The sequence below is a fragment of the Rhineura floridana genome, chromosome 5, assembly GCF_030035675.1.
Source record: "Rhineura floridana isolate rRhiFlo1 chromosome 5, rRhiFlo1.hap2, whole genome shotgun sequence".
Taxonomy (NCBI): Eukaryota; Metazoa; Chordata; class Lepidosauria; order Squamata; family Rhineuridae; genus Rhineura; species Rhineura floridana.
Window position 1 is genome coordinate 150,500,678 of NC_084484.1, and position 14,259 is coordinate 150,514,936.

The 14,259-nt window shown below is 40.2% G+C and overlaps 1 protein-coding gene and 1 long non-coding RNA gene across 4 annotated transcripts in view; one reads left to right on the forward strand and one right to left on the reverse strand.

Moving 5' to 3' along the window:
* Positions 1-14,259, forward strand: part of STARD13 (StAR related lipid transfer domain containing 13) — a 213,667-nt gene that overhangs the window by 36,791 nt on the left and 162,617 nt on the right. Inside the window, exon 1 of one of the 3 annotated variants that reach the window (XM_061628423.1) lies at positions 10,994-11,283. The exons of 1 other annotated variant lie outside the window; for it this stretch is intronic. In XM_061628423.1, coding sequence (XP_061484407.1) covers positions 11,115-11,283 — 169 coding nt within the window. In that variant the 5' untranslated portion in view covers positions 10,994-11,114. Of the gene's footprint in view, positions 1-10,993; positions 11,284-14,259 lie in introns of those variants that run through there. One more of the 3 variants, XM_061628421.1, reaches the window with a different exon arrangement.
* LOC133385427 (uncharacterized) lies at positions 1,922-11,268 on the reverse strand. The gene is made up of 2 exons (XR_009762879.1): positions 10,702-11,268; positions 1,922-2,287 (listed from the first exon to the last, which is right to left on the reverse strand). It is a non-coding gene; the product is annotated as an uncharacterized LOC133385427 (long non-coding RNA).

A 14,259-nucleotide genomic window follows, 5' to 3' on the forward strand; every position in this document is an offset into this window, starting at 1 on the left:
AGTAATTGTTGCCTATCATTTTGGTTGATTTCCATAAAAGATTGTTTTTCTTTATATCTCTGTTTCAGAGTGTATTTGAACTCTCAGTTGTGGGTTGTGAACATAGGCACATATAGGGAACCAATTGGTTCCAGCTGGATTTTCATAAAACCATAGGGCTAAAGTCACCTGAAGATCACCCACTCTAATCTTCTGAACAGAAGTAGGATCATCCCTACACAAACACTTCTGATAATACAAGATGTTAGTCCACATAACAAAGAACATCGCCTTATCTTTAAGAAAGTGGGAAGATGCTTAATAATTTTAATAAAAAGCAACACACAGTAGCTATCTCCTTTCAAGCAAACTAGCGTGCTTGTTGGCAGGCTTACCTCCCAGTCCTAAACACATGGGATCCATCAAAAACAAACTTCTGAGAGAGTACCTTGCCAGCTTTCACTGCTTAAGCTGCTCTGTGTGTGACAAGTTTGTGGGTTGGTACTCACACCATAATGGCTGAGAGACTGAACCAGAAGTCCCCGGTTCAAATCTCGACTTACCTTTGCTGTAGCCTGTGAGATTTAAACAAGGAATGGTTATTGCTAATTGGAATCTTTTCCTTTCCCAGTCTTGCCTCTCCCATGAGCTTACCAGATGGCCTTAGGCAAGCCATGCCATTGCCTCTCATCCCCAGTCCTTCATATGCAATACAGGGGAAATAATACACATCTTTTGGAGTGGTTGTAAGGATTATATCAAGACAAATAATGCATGTGAAGTGTTTTGAGTGCTTGAAAGAGCTATATGAATGCTAAGGATTATTATAATAATTTGCTTTTAAGGATGAACTAAAAGCTCTCTTAAGAAAACTTTTGGCTCAAAATCTGGGGGCTGCAGGGATGAGGTTAAAGGCTTCCTGGCTCTTCCGCTCATCTTCTTTCACTGCCCCTCCCACCAGTTTCATGGTCCTGATGGCGGTGGTGCAACTGGCAGCTGGTCTCTTCTTTTTTTCTTGTAGGAACTTCCAGACTGAGGAGCTCCTAGAACTACATATCAGAATTCTGAAACCAATTAAGAATGAGAGCAATGTTTCCTGCACCTTTCTTTAAATAGGGAACACATAGAAGTGTCTACTCTCACACACATATACCAGGAAGGTGTAACTCTGACTTGGAAAATAAGGATAATATTCGTCTGTCTCATATGAGTCATGGCCATGTGTAAGTACCAGCCATGGTACAAAAGAATATAAGCATTGTAGACTCTACAAGGCAGAGGCTTGGGCAGGTGTTTTCTTGATTACAAAGTAGGGGTGGGGAACCTAAGGCCCTCCACATACTGTTGGACTCCAACTTTCCTCTTTCAACAAGCCTTTTAAGTTGAGACCTATCCCAGTCCGCATCTGTGTCAGAATTGTTTAATATGTTTTTAATAATGTTTTAACCCTTTTTTAAAGTTGTTTTTTTTTAAAAAAATGTTTTTAATGTATTTTAAGGCCTGTTTTTATGATGTTTTAAATTGTTTTAGTGCTTTGTGTGCCGCCCTGGGCTCCTGCTGGGGGGAAGGGTGGGATACAAAATAAATAAATAAATAAATAAACTTGCAACAGCCTAATGGATAATGGTCAGGAACGATGGGTGAAACAGACCAGCAATTTCTGGAGGGCATACATTTCCGACTCCTGTTCCAGGGACTCCCAGGGTGAAAAAAATGGCAGCTGCTACCTACCAGGAGGACTCATATAAGAACATAAGCTCACAAACAGCTTCATCTCCATTCTCATTCACCTGAAAATTCCTGAAATGACCTCCCAACTTTGGACCTTATAAATGGGGTGGAGAGATGAATGAACTGTGAACAACCAAAGCAATGAGTCAGCCAGTTATCTTGCATTTTGAGAAGCTGGAGCAAGGAAGTTTGAGTTAGGATGTGCAGTACATGTGTTTGCACTTACTATTTTTATTAGTAGTAGTATACTGCTTACATGCCAAAATGGCTTCTCAACGCTTTGCAAATGTAAAATCAATTATAAAAATATATCCATCATTAAAATACACAATAAAACAATTTCATCAAAACATTAAAAACATCCTCAGTTAAAATGTACAATAAAATAAGCCTATTAAAACAGCAATTAAAACTATTAGATCAGGAGGTTCAGGTCAGGAGCGCAGGGGAATGCTTGTCTAAGCAGGTGCATCTCAAGAGCCAGTGGAGCACCGATGGGGCTTTTCAGATGAAATATGCACGTCGTTGTTGCTTTTATGGTAAACTGCCTTGGAAACTGTTATGTCTGAAAAGTGACCTATAAACATAGTGAATAAAATAAATAAATAAATAAATAATGACTTTGCCCTGACCTTGTGCCCCACATCTACTGCAAGGTTGCAAGTAAAGAGCTGCACCATAACAACATCCTTTCCCAAAGAAAGTGTTTTGCCTCAGTGGCTACATGAACATCACAGGCTTAAAAAGCAGCAAGGCTGTTTTTCTCGCTGTGTTCCAATTCAGTTTTGCAACTACCATTGTCTCCAGCCACCCAGTGTCTGTACCCAGTTTGCTCACTCCTCCGCCCACCCCAACTCCTATTGGTGGAGCTTTCATCCATCCAATATCATCCTCACCCCTGGAAATCATCTTCTAGTTGTTTATTCTGGTGTTGTCACTTTAAATAATCAAAGTGAGTGAGATAATACAGATCCCGCCTTCTTATTTACATAGACTGATGGGCAGAGAACATGGATCTCCCTCCTCCCCTTCTCCTGTGTTAAAATGTACAAGACTTGCAATCCTAACTCACTTTTCAGGTAGTAAGCCCTGTTTAATTCAATGCCAATGCGGCTTACTTCTGAGTAGACATGGATGGGAAGGTGGGTGGGAAATGGGATGCTCCTTCACGATACAAGCACACCCCATTGGTGTCAGGCATGTGGGACCACCCCCAAGAAATATTTCTATTGTATACACCTGGAATTCACCGCTCAAACAGTTTTAAAGTTGGACTGAAGCTGGTTTGGGGATACTGCATCAAAACACAATGTTTCAGAAGAAACTAGTGGACTGTGGATAATTGTGGGTAATGCCATGCATTCCTGGTTTCAAAGAACAGGGGTGGCTGCAGAGCTTGGAAGATTACTTTTAAAAAAGAATAAATTACAGTTAGAATTACACGGCCCCAAAAGTAGTAATTACCGTTACGATTACAATTGCTCTGAAAGTAACTGATTACTTTACTTTTACTCAAAAGTAATCACTACAATTACATTTCAGTTACTTTTTTAAGAAACCGCCTACAAGGTGCTGGCCTTGGCTGCTGCACATCTAAGTAGCCTAAAACAACATTAAAAATGAACACACACTTACAGAGGTAGTAGAATAATTCTTTTTATCCATAAGATAGCAATGGTGGTCTCTCCGCTGGTAAGGGAGGTGGGGAGGGAGGCAGAGGCCACTACTCAGATCTTTGCACATCAAACCAAGTGCAACCCCCCCCCTCAGCCAGCAAGCATAATCTCTCTCACTTAACCACCTCCCGGACCCTGCCCTCCCATGCCACCAACTAAGGGACACTCACCCAAGCAAACATTTTCCCCTGAGATGCAAAAAAGTTAAAATACTGCAAATGCAGCACAGTAGCCAGAGAGGGTGGTGGAGGCCACTTTGTGTGCCAAGTGCAAACACAGTATTCCCCCTCTCCCTCCCCCTCTCCCTCCCCCCCCCCCCTCTCTCTCTCTCTCACACACACACACACATGTTGTCATCTTTCACCTCCACTGTTCTTTATCTCCATTCTACTGCTGCCTCCTCCTCCATTCATGTTCTTGCTCTCTGGCTCCTTTTTCCCTCCACACCATTCTTCACCACCACTATCCTTTTTTTAAACAATTGTTTTCTCCACTCCACCCCATCTCACTCTCCAGCTCCTCCCTCGTCACCTCCTACCCACCCAGAACATGAGGGAAGAGCGACCCTGCACAGAAGCCCAGTTTCAGGCACATGATTTTCATCCACAAATCAGAGAAGACTTCCCCTGCTCCCCCCCCCCAAGTAATGCCCAAAAGTAATGCTGGAAACATTACAATTACTCCACAAAAGTAATAAAATTACTCCTAGTTCTATTACAATCAAAATATAAAGGTATTACCCACTCGTTCCTCAAAAAAGTATGAATTACAAGTAATTTGTTACTTGTAATGAATTACTTCCAAGCTCTGGGTGACTGCATCATAAGCCAGTAATGTGTCCCTGCCCAGTGCCTATCAAAATCTCTTAACATCCTCCATCCCAGAATTCCAATGTTGCCACAAACTTGAACCACCACTAGAGGGACAGAACTTTCCTAGTACCTGATAAAGGAGAAGGGGCTGTTCTTCACATTGGGTGCAGACACACATGCAGTTATACTGGCTTCATTTCTTCTCCGCCTCTGTTTTTTGCATCCAGATGCACACAACATTTGTCATGCTCTGGTCCTTTTTATTCCAAATCTAGGATTTTTGAGATTGGATGCATTTTCCTTCAAGCCAGCTTTACACCAACTTGAAAACTGTTTGGTCTATCAACCTATTGCAGTTCCGAGGCGTGTCCAATGAAAATGGTGGTCAGTCCTAAAAGCTCTGACATCAGCAGTGTATTCCATCAAACAATAAAGATGTGTACATCTGGGTGCAGCTTCGTTTCAAATTGCACCCAGATGAAACGATCTCATTGCTTTTTAAGCAACTACTGCACGTAGCTTGTCTCCTCTCCAGACAATGCAGGAATTTTCACTAAAGTTGCAGCATTTAGGGCTTTTTCATTTAGAGAAAAGGCGAGTAAGAGATGACATGATAGAACTGTATAAATTATGCATGGCATGGAGAACACAGATAGAGAAATGTTTTTCTTCCTCACTCAGAACTGGAACTCGTGGACATCCAGTGAAGCTGAATGCTGGAAGATTTAGGATCGACAAAAGAAAATACTTCTTCACACTGTGCATAGTTACTATGGAATTCGCTCCCACAGGAGGCAGTGATGGCCACCAACTTGGATGGCTTTAAAAAGACAATTAGACAAATACATGCAGGATAAGGCTATCAATGGCTGCTAAACATGATGGCTATGCTCCGACCCCATGGTTGGAGGCAGCATGAATACCAGTTGCTGGAAACTGCAGGAGGGGAGAGTGCAACTGCACTCAGGTCCTGCTAGTGGGCTTCCCATAGGCATCTGGATGGCCACTGTGAGAACAGGATACTGGAGTAGATGGACCACTGGCAGTGGAGAAATGTAGCATGGGATTACAATGCTATTTGGAAGAAACAGTACTGAAATCAGTGGAAATTAACATGTTCAGAATTGGGTGGCACCAGTGGGAGGAAGATGTTGGTATGGAGATTGATTCTGTAAAATGGGAACATTTATAGGATAAATTCCCATGTCATTCAATATCAGCAAAACTGCGAGAAAACTCACATAAGTTTATTCATAAGTGATATTTAACTCCATTAGTTTTGTATAGAATCAATAATACTGCCAGACGGAGGTGTTGGAGGGGGTGTGGAGAGCTTGGATGTTATTTTCATAATTAATTAAGGTGGACATGTGCTGCTGTTCAGGCATTTTGGAAAAAAGTGTTTCATGAAATTGGGATGATTACAGGGCAGAACATCAAGTCTGATCCTGTTATGGCTCTCTTGTCGATTTTCCAAGGAGATAATGTATCACTGCACTCTAAGGATCCAATAGTAACCTTACTAGTGGCAGCATGAATTATAATTGCTCATCATTGGAAAAAGATTGATTACAATTTAATAGAATTTTGGTACTCTTCAGGTATGGAACATAGCTTTAATGGAAAAATTAACGCAACAAAGATTGGCGAGGTGGGATCCAAATAAAAAAGACAACTTTCATATTAAATGGTTTATGTTTATAAGCTATGTAGTAGTGGGGAAATAATATCTATCAGCCATCAATTCATGCCTCATTATGGAGTGATGACTTCGGGTAGTCTATGGAGTGTATTGCACTAACTCTGTCTAACAGTGAATTTCTAGATCGCTGTGGCGTTCTGTGTATTAAATAGTATGCTTTTTAAAGCTTACATTAATCTCAGTAACTCTCTTCTCCACCTCTTTTTTTATTGATTGATTTTCTATTTTTATTATTATAATTTTGAAACATTTTTTATTTTACTTTTTTCTTCTCCCTTTTTAAATGTATCTATGTATATATGTTTTCATTGTCTCTAAGCTATATGTCAGTACCTTGTAACAGGCATTTAAATTGCTATGAAGATTTTGATTGGTACACTTAAGAAGCTGATTAAAAAAGAAAAAAGAAAGAATTCAAGAAATGCAGTAGACTAATTTTGAGCATCTTGGTTAAGTTTTATTGCATATAGGGTTGTGTGAGTGTGTGTGCGTGCGTGTGTACGTATATGGACCACTTTAAAAAGACTGTATAGGAAAACTCAGAGTGGAAAAGAGAACTAGTAAAAAAGGGCAATTAACACAAAATTGACTTCTTTATATGCAACAATATCATTAATGCTCCTTCCCCCCTTTCTTTTGTTGTGTGTTATGTATTGTTTTATACTGTTCCGATATTTGCATGGCAAAGAAGAAATAAAATGTAAAACAAAAAAGAACTGGGTGGCACCCCTACTTTAGGGCAAGTAATTGTTTTTTTAAAATATTGCCTCTCTGAGGTTTACAAATACCTTTTCCATTGCTAAAAAAAAGACTGGCAGAGGTTCTCCTCTCCACCTCTCTATTCTGAAAACTGGGGCACACAACACTACTCAAATCCCACCCCTTTTTACTTTAGAAGCTGGTGGGAGCAGCTTGAATGTGTTTTTTTTAAAAAATTCAGCTTCAATGAGATTTCGCAAATGATTGGCAGATCAACCCATTCCCCCCTCTGGGTGTGGAGTGGAACGCTAATGGAAACATTTTGATCTGGCGACTAGTGTGGTTACAGCCTGAGTGCAGCCCTAATCCACTGAGTTCTAGACAGGGAACAGAGATTTTATTCCCAAACCTTAAAATCTCATGTTAAGAATTTCTGTGGATATAGGAAGAAGATCCTGGTCATGGCAATGAACTAGTATCACTCAGTATCTAAATCAGAACACATAAAAACTTGAAATACTTTGCAGCTTCATTAAACCAAGAACTCTATCATGAAGAAGCCAAAAATATGGTGTAAATATTGGAGTGTGGACTCTATATTAATTTCATTTAATGATATAATAATAATGTCAATAAATTAATGAATTTATTAGTCCAGAGGCAGCCAACATGGTGCCCTCCAGATAATGTTGGACTCCAACTCCTATCTGCCCCAGCTACCATAACCAATGGTCAGAGATGATGGGACTTGTAGTTTAACCACATCTGGAGGGCACCATGTTAGCTATTCCTGATTGATTAAAATGTTCTAATTGGTTAAAAAGAAGCCCCTATTAATCAGGCAATATATTACAAATTCCTTATAAAAACTGCAGATGGTGAGCACCATCTGAAAAGAGCCTAGAGGCATTCCCTATTTTCTCTTCCCAGGAGGATGGAATGTCTTTTCTAAGATAATGCGAGTGACAATGACACACACATGCATCATTGAAAAACAAAGTATACTTCTTGGTTCACAGGTATTCATTTTTCATCCTGTCTAAATTTATGTAAACTTAATTGGTTAATTAATTGTCTAGGATTTCTTCAACTGGGAGCCAACCCTAGCAAAAACAGATTCAGAATTCTGCAACATGCTTTATTGATATGACATTCACTATCCAAATAGTTTTCCAGGACTGCCAACCCACAGAAGTCCTTTGAAGGTATCCCCCTGATGCTGTTGTAATTGCATGGAGAAGAGTGGAGCTGTGCCTCCTGGCCTCACTTCCGCATTCCTTGCTGGTCCTGTCCCACTCAGCCATCCTCATATTATTAGTAATGTTGGTAAATGCAAATGTTCTGCATTTGCATAGGCTATCCCTGCGATTGCAAACCTTGACTGCACACAGCAAACTTGTCTTTTCCAGTGGGTGGATGATGATGTGGGCGTGTCTATGTGTAGCTCAGGATATAGCAGCAGGGATGTGGCTAGTCAGCATGTCCCTGCTGTTTCTGCCCACATGATAATAATTTTGGGAGATGTCTGCAAAGGGCTATAGCCTGTCTAAATACCAACATTATATTTACCTTTCATACATAGGAATGGGAGGAAGGGTGGGATATAAATCTAATAAATAAACAAATAGTATTACTATTCATTTTAAAGTTGTCTGCAGCACTACAGCTCTACTGCTCTGTGATAAATAAGTAGGTTCAGTGTAAGCAGCAATAATCTTTATGTGTATTTTGTTTTTTTAAGAATAGTTCTAAGAAATAGCTTCCTAGGAATTAAGTAAGCCACACACTGAAAACTCTGATAATTCTCCAAATCCTGCACAATTATTTTGACTTTCAGAGGCAAGATAGAATGCAAATAAATAAATAGGGCAGGCAATAGATCAAATCATAATTATTATATTAACCAGAGTATAGGCTAATGGTCTGATGTTATGAACTGCTGTGTGAGCATAGCAGCTCACATGAGTTAAGCATAAGGGTACTTATGCTCCATCATTTCCTTAATTAGGGCACCATGATAGAAATAGTCATGTCTCAGGTCACCACACTCCTGTCATGCAGTTATATACAGCACTGTATTTAGAATAAATTTTCTGTAATATATTTAACTGATGTTCTTATTAATGTGCTATTTAATAAATTCACTTTTTGTTTTTTATAGCCTGTTAAGTCCAGCAGAAATGAGTTTACCTCAGTGAAATTTTTTTCCTGTGTCAGATTTTTCACAGATTACAAAGCATGAGTCCTTTTGCAAACTATTTAGACTTATCATATAAATGACATCACATCAGTCCTCTGCAGCATAAAGTAAATATTGTATATTGCAAAACTGAATGGATGATTGCTTCAACTGATGGGTCATCAGTTGAAGCCTGATCTAAGATGGGTCATGACAGCAACTCTATGACTATACAAATATATGGTAAAAAATTAAGAAATGAGTCCCCAAATGTAACTTTATGTTAAAAGGGTGTCTCCAGACTGTCAGTATTTTGCAGGAGGAATTCAAGCACATACTGGAAAATGTAGATTTGTGAAATTAAAGTGTATTAAAATCCACTGTTGCCCTACTGCATTGGTTCCCAAATCTTTCTTATCAAGGACCACTTGAAAATTGCTGAAGGTCTTAATGATTTTTAATAGTCTTTTTACAGACATGCCGTGAACCACAGTTTGGGAATCCCTGCCCTAGTGCCACAAATCAACTTTAAAACAGAAACAGACTTTTTGAGGTTAGGAAAATGACAGCAAAATAGCATTGAAAATATGAAATGAACAAATTATTTAAAAAATACCATCTCCTTCCATATAGACCCTCTCTGACATTAAGATCAGCAGAGGGGGCCTTCTTGTTAGTTCCATTACCATCAGAAGCTCGGGGTGGTGGTGACCTGGGAGAAGGTATTATCTGCTGGCAGCCCCTAAATTGTGAAACTTCCTCCCCACAGAAGTGCATCTGGCAACTTTACCATACAGTTTTCAGTGAATGCTGAAGACGCATCTCTTTACCTTGGCCTCTGATACCTGAAATGTATGTTTTTGGGATCCACCCTATTTTGTGATGTTTGTGATCGTTAAGTTGTTTTAAATTGTTTTTGAGGTTGTATTTTAAATTCTTGTTACCTGCCCTGCTACTTCAGGATGAAGGCTGGGTAATAAATTAAATTAACAATAACAATAATAATAATAAAAAAACAGGAAAACATATAAACACCCCACAAGCCAATCAGGCTGAATGTAGGATAAATACTCACTGTCGTAAAACTTCCTTGCCAACAAATCAGAACAATTAAAAGCAGATATAATCTAACCTCTATGTAAGCTGTGTGCAAGCAGGACAAATGCTCAATAAACGTGTCATCTGGAGGAGCCCAGGGACTCCTAGCTTAGATAGTATGAAACGACAGTAGACAAAACCAAAAACAGGAATACACATTTTTGGGATGGTAAGAAATTACAGGTTCTTGATAACTCTCTAGGATTAATTCATGCATCCATTTAAATATTGTGGTTTGATTTTAGGGGAGGAGGTTATCACCCAGAACTGAAAATTATTTTCTTTTCTTTTAAAAAAAGACGCCAATGTGTGATTGGTTCCTGGGCTACTTATACTAAATTGGATGACAAGACCAAATTGTTGATGGCTTTTTCCCCCATTGTAGCTGGAGCTAACCATACATTTAAAGAGCATTCTGCCCCCCTCCCCGTCCCAAGAATCCTGGGTCCTCACAGAGCTACAGTTCCCAGCACCCTTAAACTACAGTTCCCAGGGTTCTTTGTATGGTGTATACACAGCCTAAATGCTTGTAAAGCTTCCTGGCAAGAAGACTGTGCCCCACATGGGTCATTATAGGAACAATGGGGGGAATCACGAGAGAGCACTCATATAATATATCCTTTGTTAGCATGGGTTAAGGGGCTACTTCAGTTTTTCTTCCTTTGCAATTCGTGCTGCTAAAAAGTGTCGTTTGCTCTGCTTCTAGAGAGTTTAAAAACAGCAACAACCAGGTTTGAAACTCCGTATTCAGCAGTTTAAAACAAGGAGGAAGAGATTCTCGTAATACGTATCCTCAGTCTAAAGACCGAAGAGAGCATCCTATACCTGAGCCTCCGGGGCAGAGAAAAATGCCAGGCTTCTGCTCGCTTAAGATTGTTGCAGCATGAAATATGTACGTCTCTCGCTCTCTTTTCTTCCTTCAGACTTTCGTACCAGGCTCACCACCACTGCTTAATCAGCTCCGAGGCATGACATTTGTATTTGCTCTCAGAGTTCATGAGAGGCTGCTGTAAATGCTTGAACAGCATTCACTTTCCTCGGCAGCGAGGCACGCTGTGTACTTTCACATTCTTTGCTTTAACTGATTGGCCCTTTCCGATCACGTGAGGGGAGTTGGAATCCTGAATTGTAGGCTTTTAGCACTCCTCTTCCTTGCTTGCTTTCAAAACGCTCGCGCTTTTCTGTTTCTTGCGTCTCTTCTTTCTGATTAAGAGTTGATTTTTTTTTAAAGGGCAAAGATGTTAAGGCAGGTGCCCGGCACTTCAGGCTCAGGGTGCTACTGTGTGAATACTGTGTCAACAGAAGGCCAAGAGATGTACTTGCGATTTGATCAGACTGCAAGACGCTCTCCTTACAGGATAAGTAGGATTCTAGCACGCCATCAGCTTCTGACTAAAATTCAACAAGGTGAGTCACTTGGGCTGCCTTAGGCTGTTAACTATAGCTCCTCGCTGAAAGAACGGCTTCAGGTTAGTTTTCTGCACCTTTAAATCATTTGCTGAGTAGCACAGATTGCGGTGTTTACCCAATATTACTCCTAGGGGTGGGGGACCCTGAATGACAGCAGTTAGCTGCAGTATATTTACCCATTTGCAGTCACCCAGCCGTGCAGGTGGTGTGAAAAAGTACTTAGCTGCACAGTCAATCATAAACCTCACCATTCCATAAGGCTATACCCATCTTCTTAGCTGCTAAGAGAGGTAAAGCATGTGTGATCAAATGTCTCCTACAAGGCCATGAAATACTGCTGATATTTGTCTTTTATATTTATTCTCATTCCCTTCCCCATTTCAATACTTTAGGGTAAGTAACAAAAATAGATGGACCCTTGTCCCCAAAGGGCTCACAAGTAGATCACATAGGATATTCATTATCAGAAAGTTTATAGGCCTATGGAAGCAGTCTCCATGGGCATCTGCATTTCTTCCTCTTCCATGTCTAAAGTATGAGGGGCTAAATGGATACAGGACCACTCTCCAAATGTATTGTTTGGTTCATGTGTGTGCACTTTTATTTGAAGCGATGTTTAGAACCTCCACACAGAAAGCTCATACACCTAAAAGAACAACAGCTTGCACAATACTGTCAAAAGCTACGGGGAAGGTCAACAGAGAGAATACTACCGAGTGCCATATATTTCCAGCTTGTATTTAGGAAACTGAGGAACAATGTTTCTTAATGGCATTCTGTCCCATTTCAGTTCATTCATATTACCTGCACTGCACTGAGAAAACTAACCAAATAGCAATGACTTCCACTCATGAGAATAGATGTAGTGCCAAAGTGAATTTCTGCTTTCCTAGATAGGTCCTATCCCCAACTTACTTCCATCTGTTGTATGTACTGCTCAATCCCTTTGCTTCATGTATACTCAGAAGTTAGTACCACTGAGTTCACTGGTGTTTTCACCCATATGCAGATCATAGGATTGCAGGTTTCAATTATTATCTCTTCTGGTTACTGTTGAGCTTTGAGTAAAGGATATGGTGATGGAAATCTTACCACATTTATAAAGGAACAATGCATATTTCCACAACAGGCATTTGATGAATGAGATTATTTCCTTGGTAATTAGGCAAACTCTGTTGTTTGCAATATGGTTTCAGGAACCGGTGATGTTTAGAGGATACTGGTCCTAGCTGTGGCTCTGATTTCAGGAAGGATATTATGTCATGCCATATTACCTTGTGTACAATCTTGATTGAAAGCAAAAGAGTAACATTTTCCTTTGGGTTTATTTAAAACAAAATATAAGAAGTATTTAATTAAATACGCATTTCCAGGTGATGATGTGTGCAGGAAAAAAAGACTTTAAACACGTTACTATCTGAGGCCTATGAGTTAGATTTTTTTTTAAGTATCTGCCTATAATTTTAGGAGCTGTGTGTATGAATGCTCAGGTTAAAGTGCTGAAAAATGAGGGCTTCATTCTTATCCTTCAAAAATCTGTTGGGCAGTATCCAGTAAAACAGTTCCATTAGCGCAAGGGTTTCTGACTGTGCAACAGAACTTCCCTCCCTCTTCTCTCTCCGCATCTGTTCTGGGGCTTTCCCCAACTCTCCAGTTTGGGGAGGGTGCAGGGTGCATGAGGAGAGGGATGGGAAGTTCCACCCATTACTTTCTGAAACAATTCAGCAATCAAATATGTAATGTCATGCCTATGGTGTTAGAGAAGATCAAAAAGTTGTGAGTTTGATGAAGATCTTTGCTCAGTTTCTGAGGCCCTCCTTATTGTTCGTCTACCAGCTGGTACAACTGGTGAGAAACTTGGTGGGGGCTGGTCCATTAGGGTGAATGGGGCACTGCCCCATCAATCTTTGTCTGTCCTCAACCAGCTGCTACCTGTCTGCCTTCTTAATTACAACCAGTCCAGGAGGTGGCACAGCATGTCAGCTGCCTCCTCCTTAGTGTTGCCCTTGCCGAGCTCAGCAGGGAAGAGGATGGGAACAAAACTAGAATTAGTTGCCTCTGCCTGTCATTGGCTCTGGCTTCACCTGCTGTTGGTCTCCCTGCCTTCCACCTTTTCAGCACCAATTGGCACTAGCCAACACTCAAAAAGAGAGAGGGCCTTCTTGGTGGTTGTGCTTAAATTGCAGAACTGTCCCACAGGTGAAGTTCATTTGGCCCCCTCTTTGTCTGCTTTGTCTGTTTTTGGACTCCATAAACTACTTTACTTCATTTGGCATTTTAGTTAATTGGTGTGTTTTTATTCACCATTTTCAGTGTGCTGTGGTTGTTTACTGCTGCTGTGGGCTTCCTGCTGTTGGGTAATTTAGATTGTTTTATTATATATATGTACCCAAAAAAAGATTCATAGGGTCGCCATAAGTTGTAATCGACTTGAAGGCATATAACTACAACAGCAATGTCCTTCCTGTATGTTGCCTTGGGAAATCAAAGTGGGATATAAACAAATAAATAATTTGTTCTGTCCAAATTGCCTACAAGTCTGCCCGATAATATATTGTGCAAATCAATTAGAAATAAGTAAATTTGCTTATTTTGCATAAAATTGCTCAATCTGGAAAACATTGCTATGAATTTGGTATATTTTGAAGATGGATATTTTGTTTTACTGTGAAACATATTTCAGCTAAGTGTCCTAGGGCTGTGATTCTACACATACATGTGGAAATGAATGTTGTTTATGTTACTGCACTGGGGGATGAGGGCCAGTGTAGATGAAGCAACCACCTGGTAGCCCACTTTAAATTGTCTCCCATGACAGTTGCCTCTGACATGACAAGCAATGTGTGTTAATGGCTTACTGCCCAAATCAGGGAATTTTCTCTATGGTCTACAAACCTTATGTGAGTGAGGTACATATGGTGGTATAGAGACAATCCCCTGGTCCACATGGTGAGCCATTGCATACAACTTGCT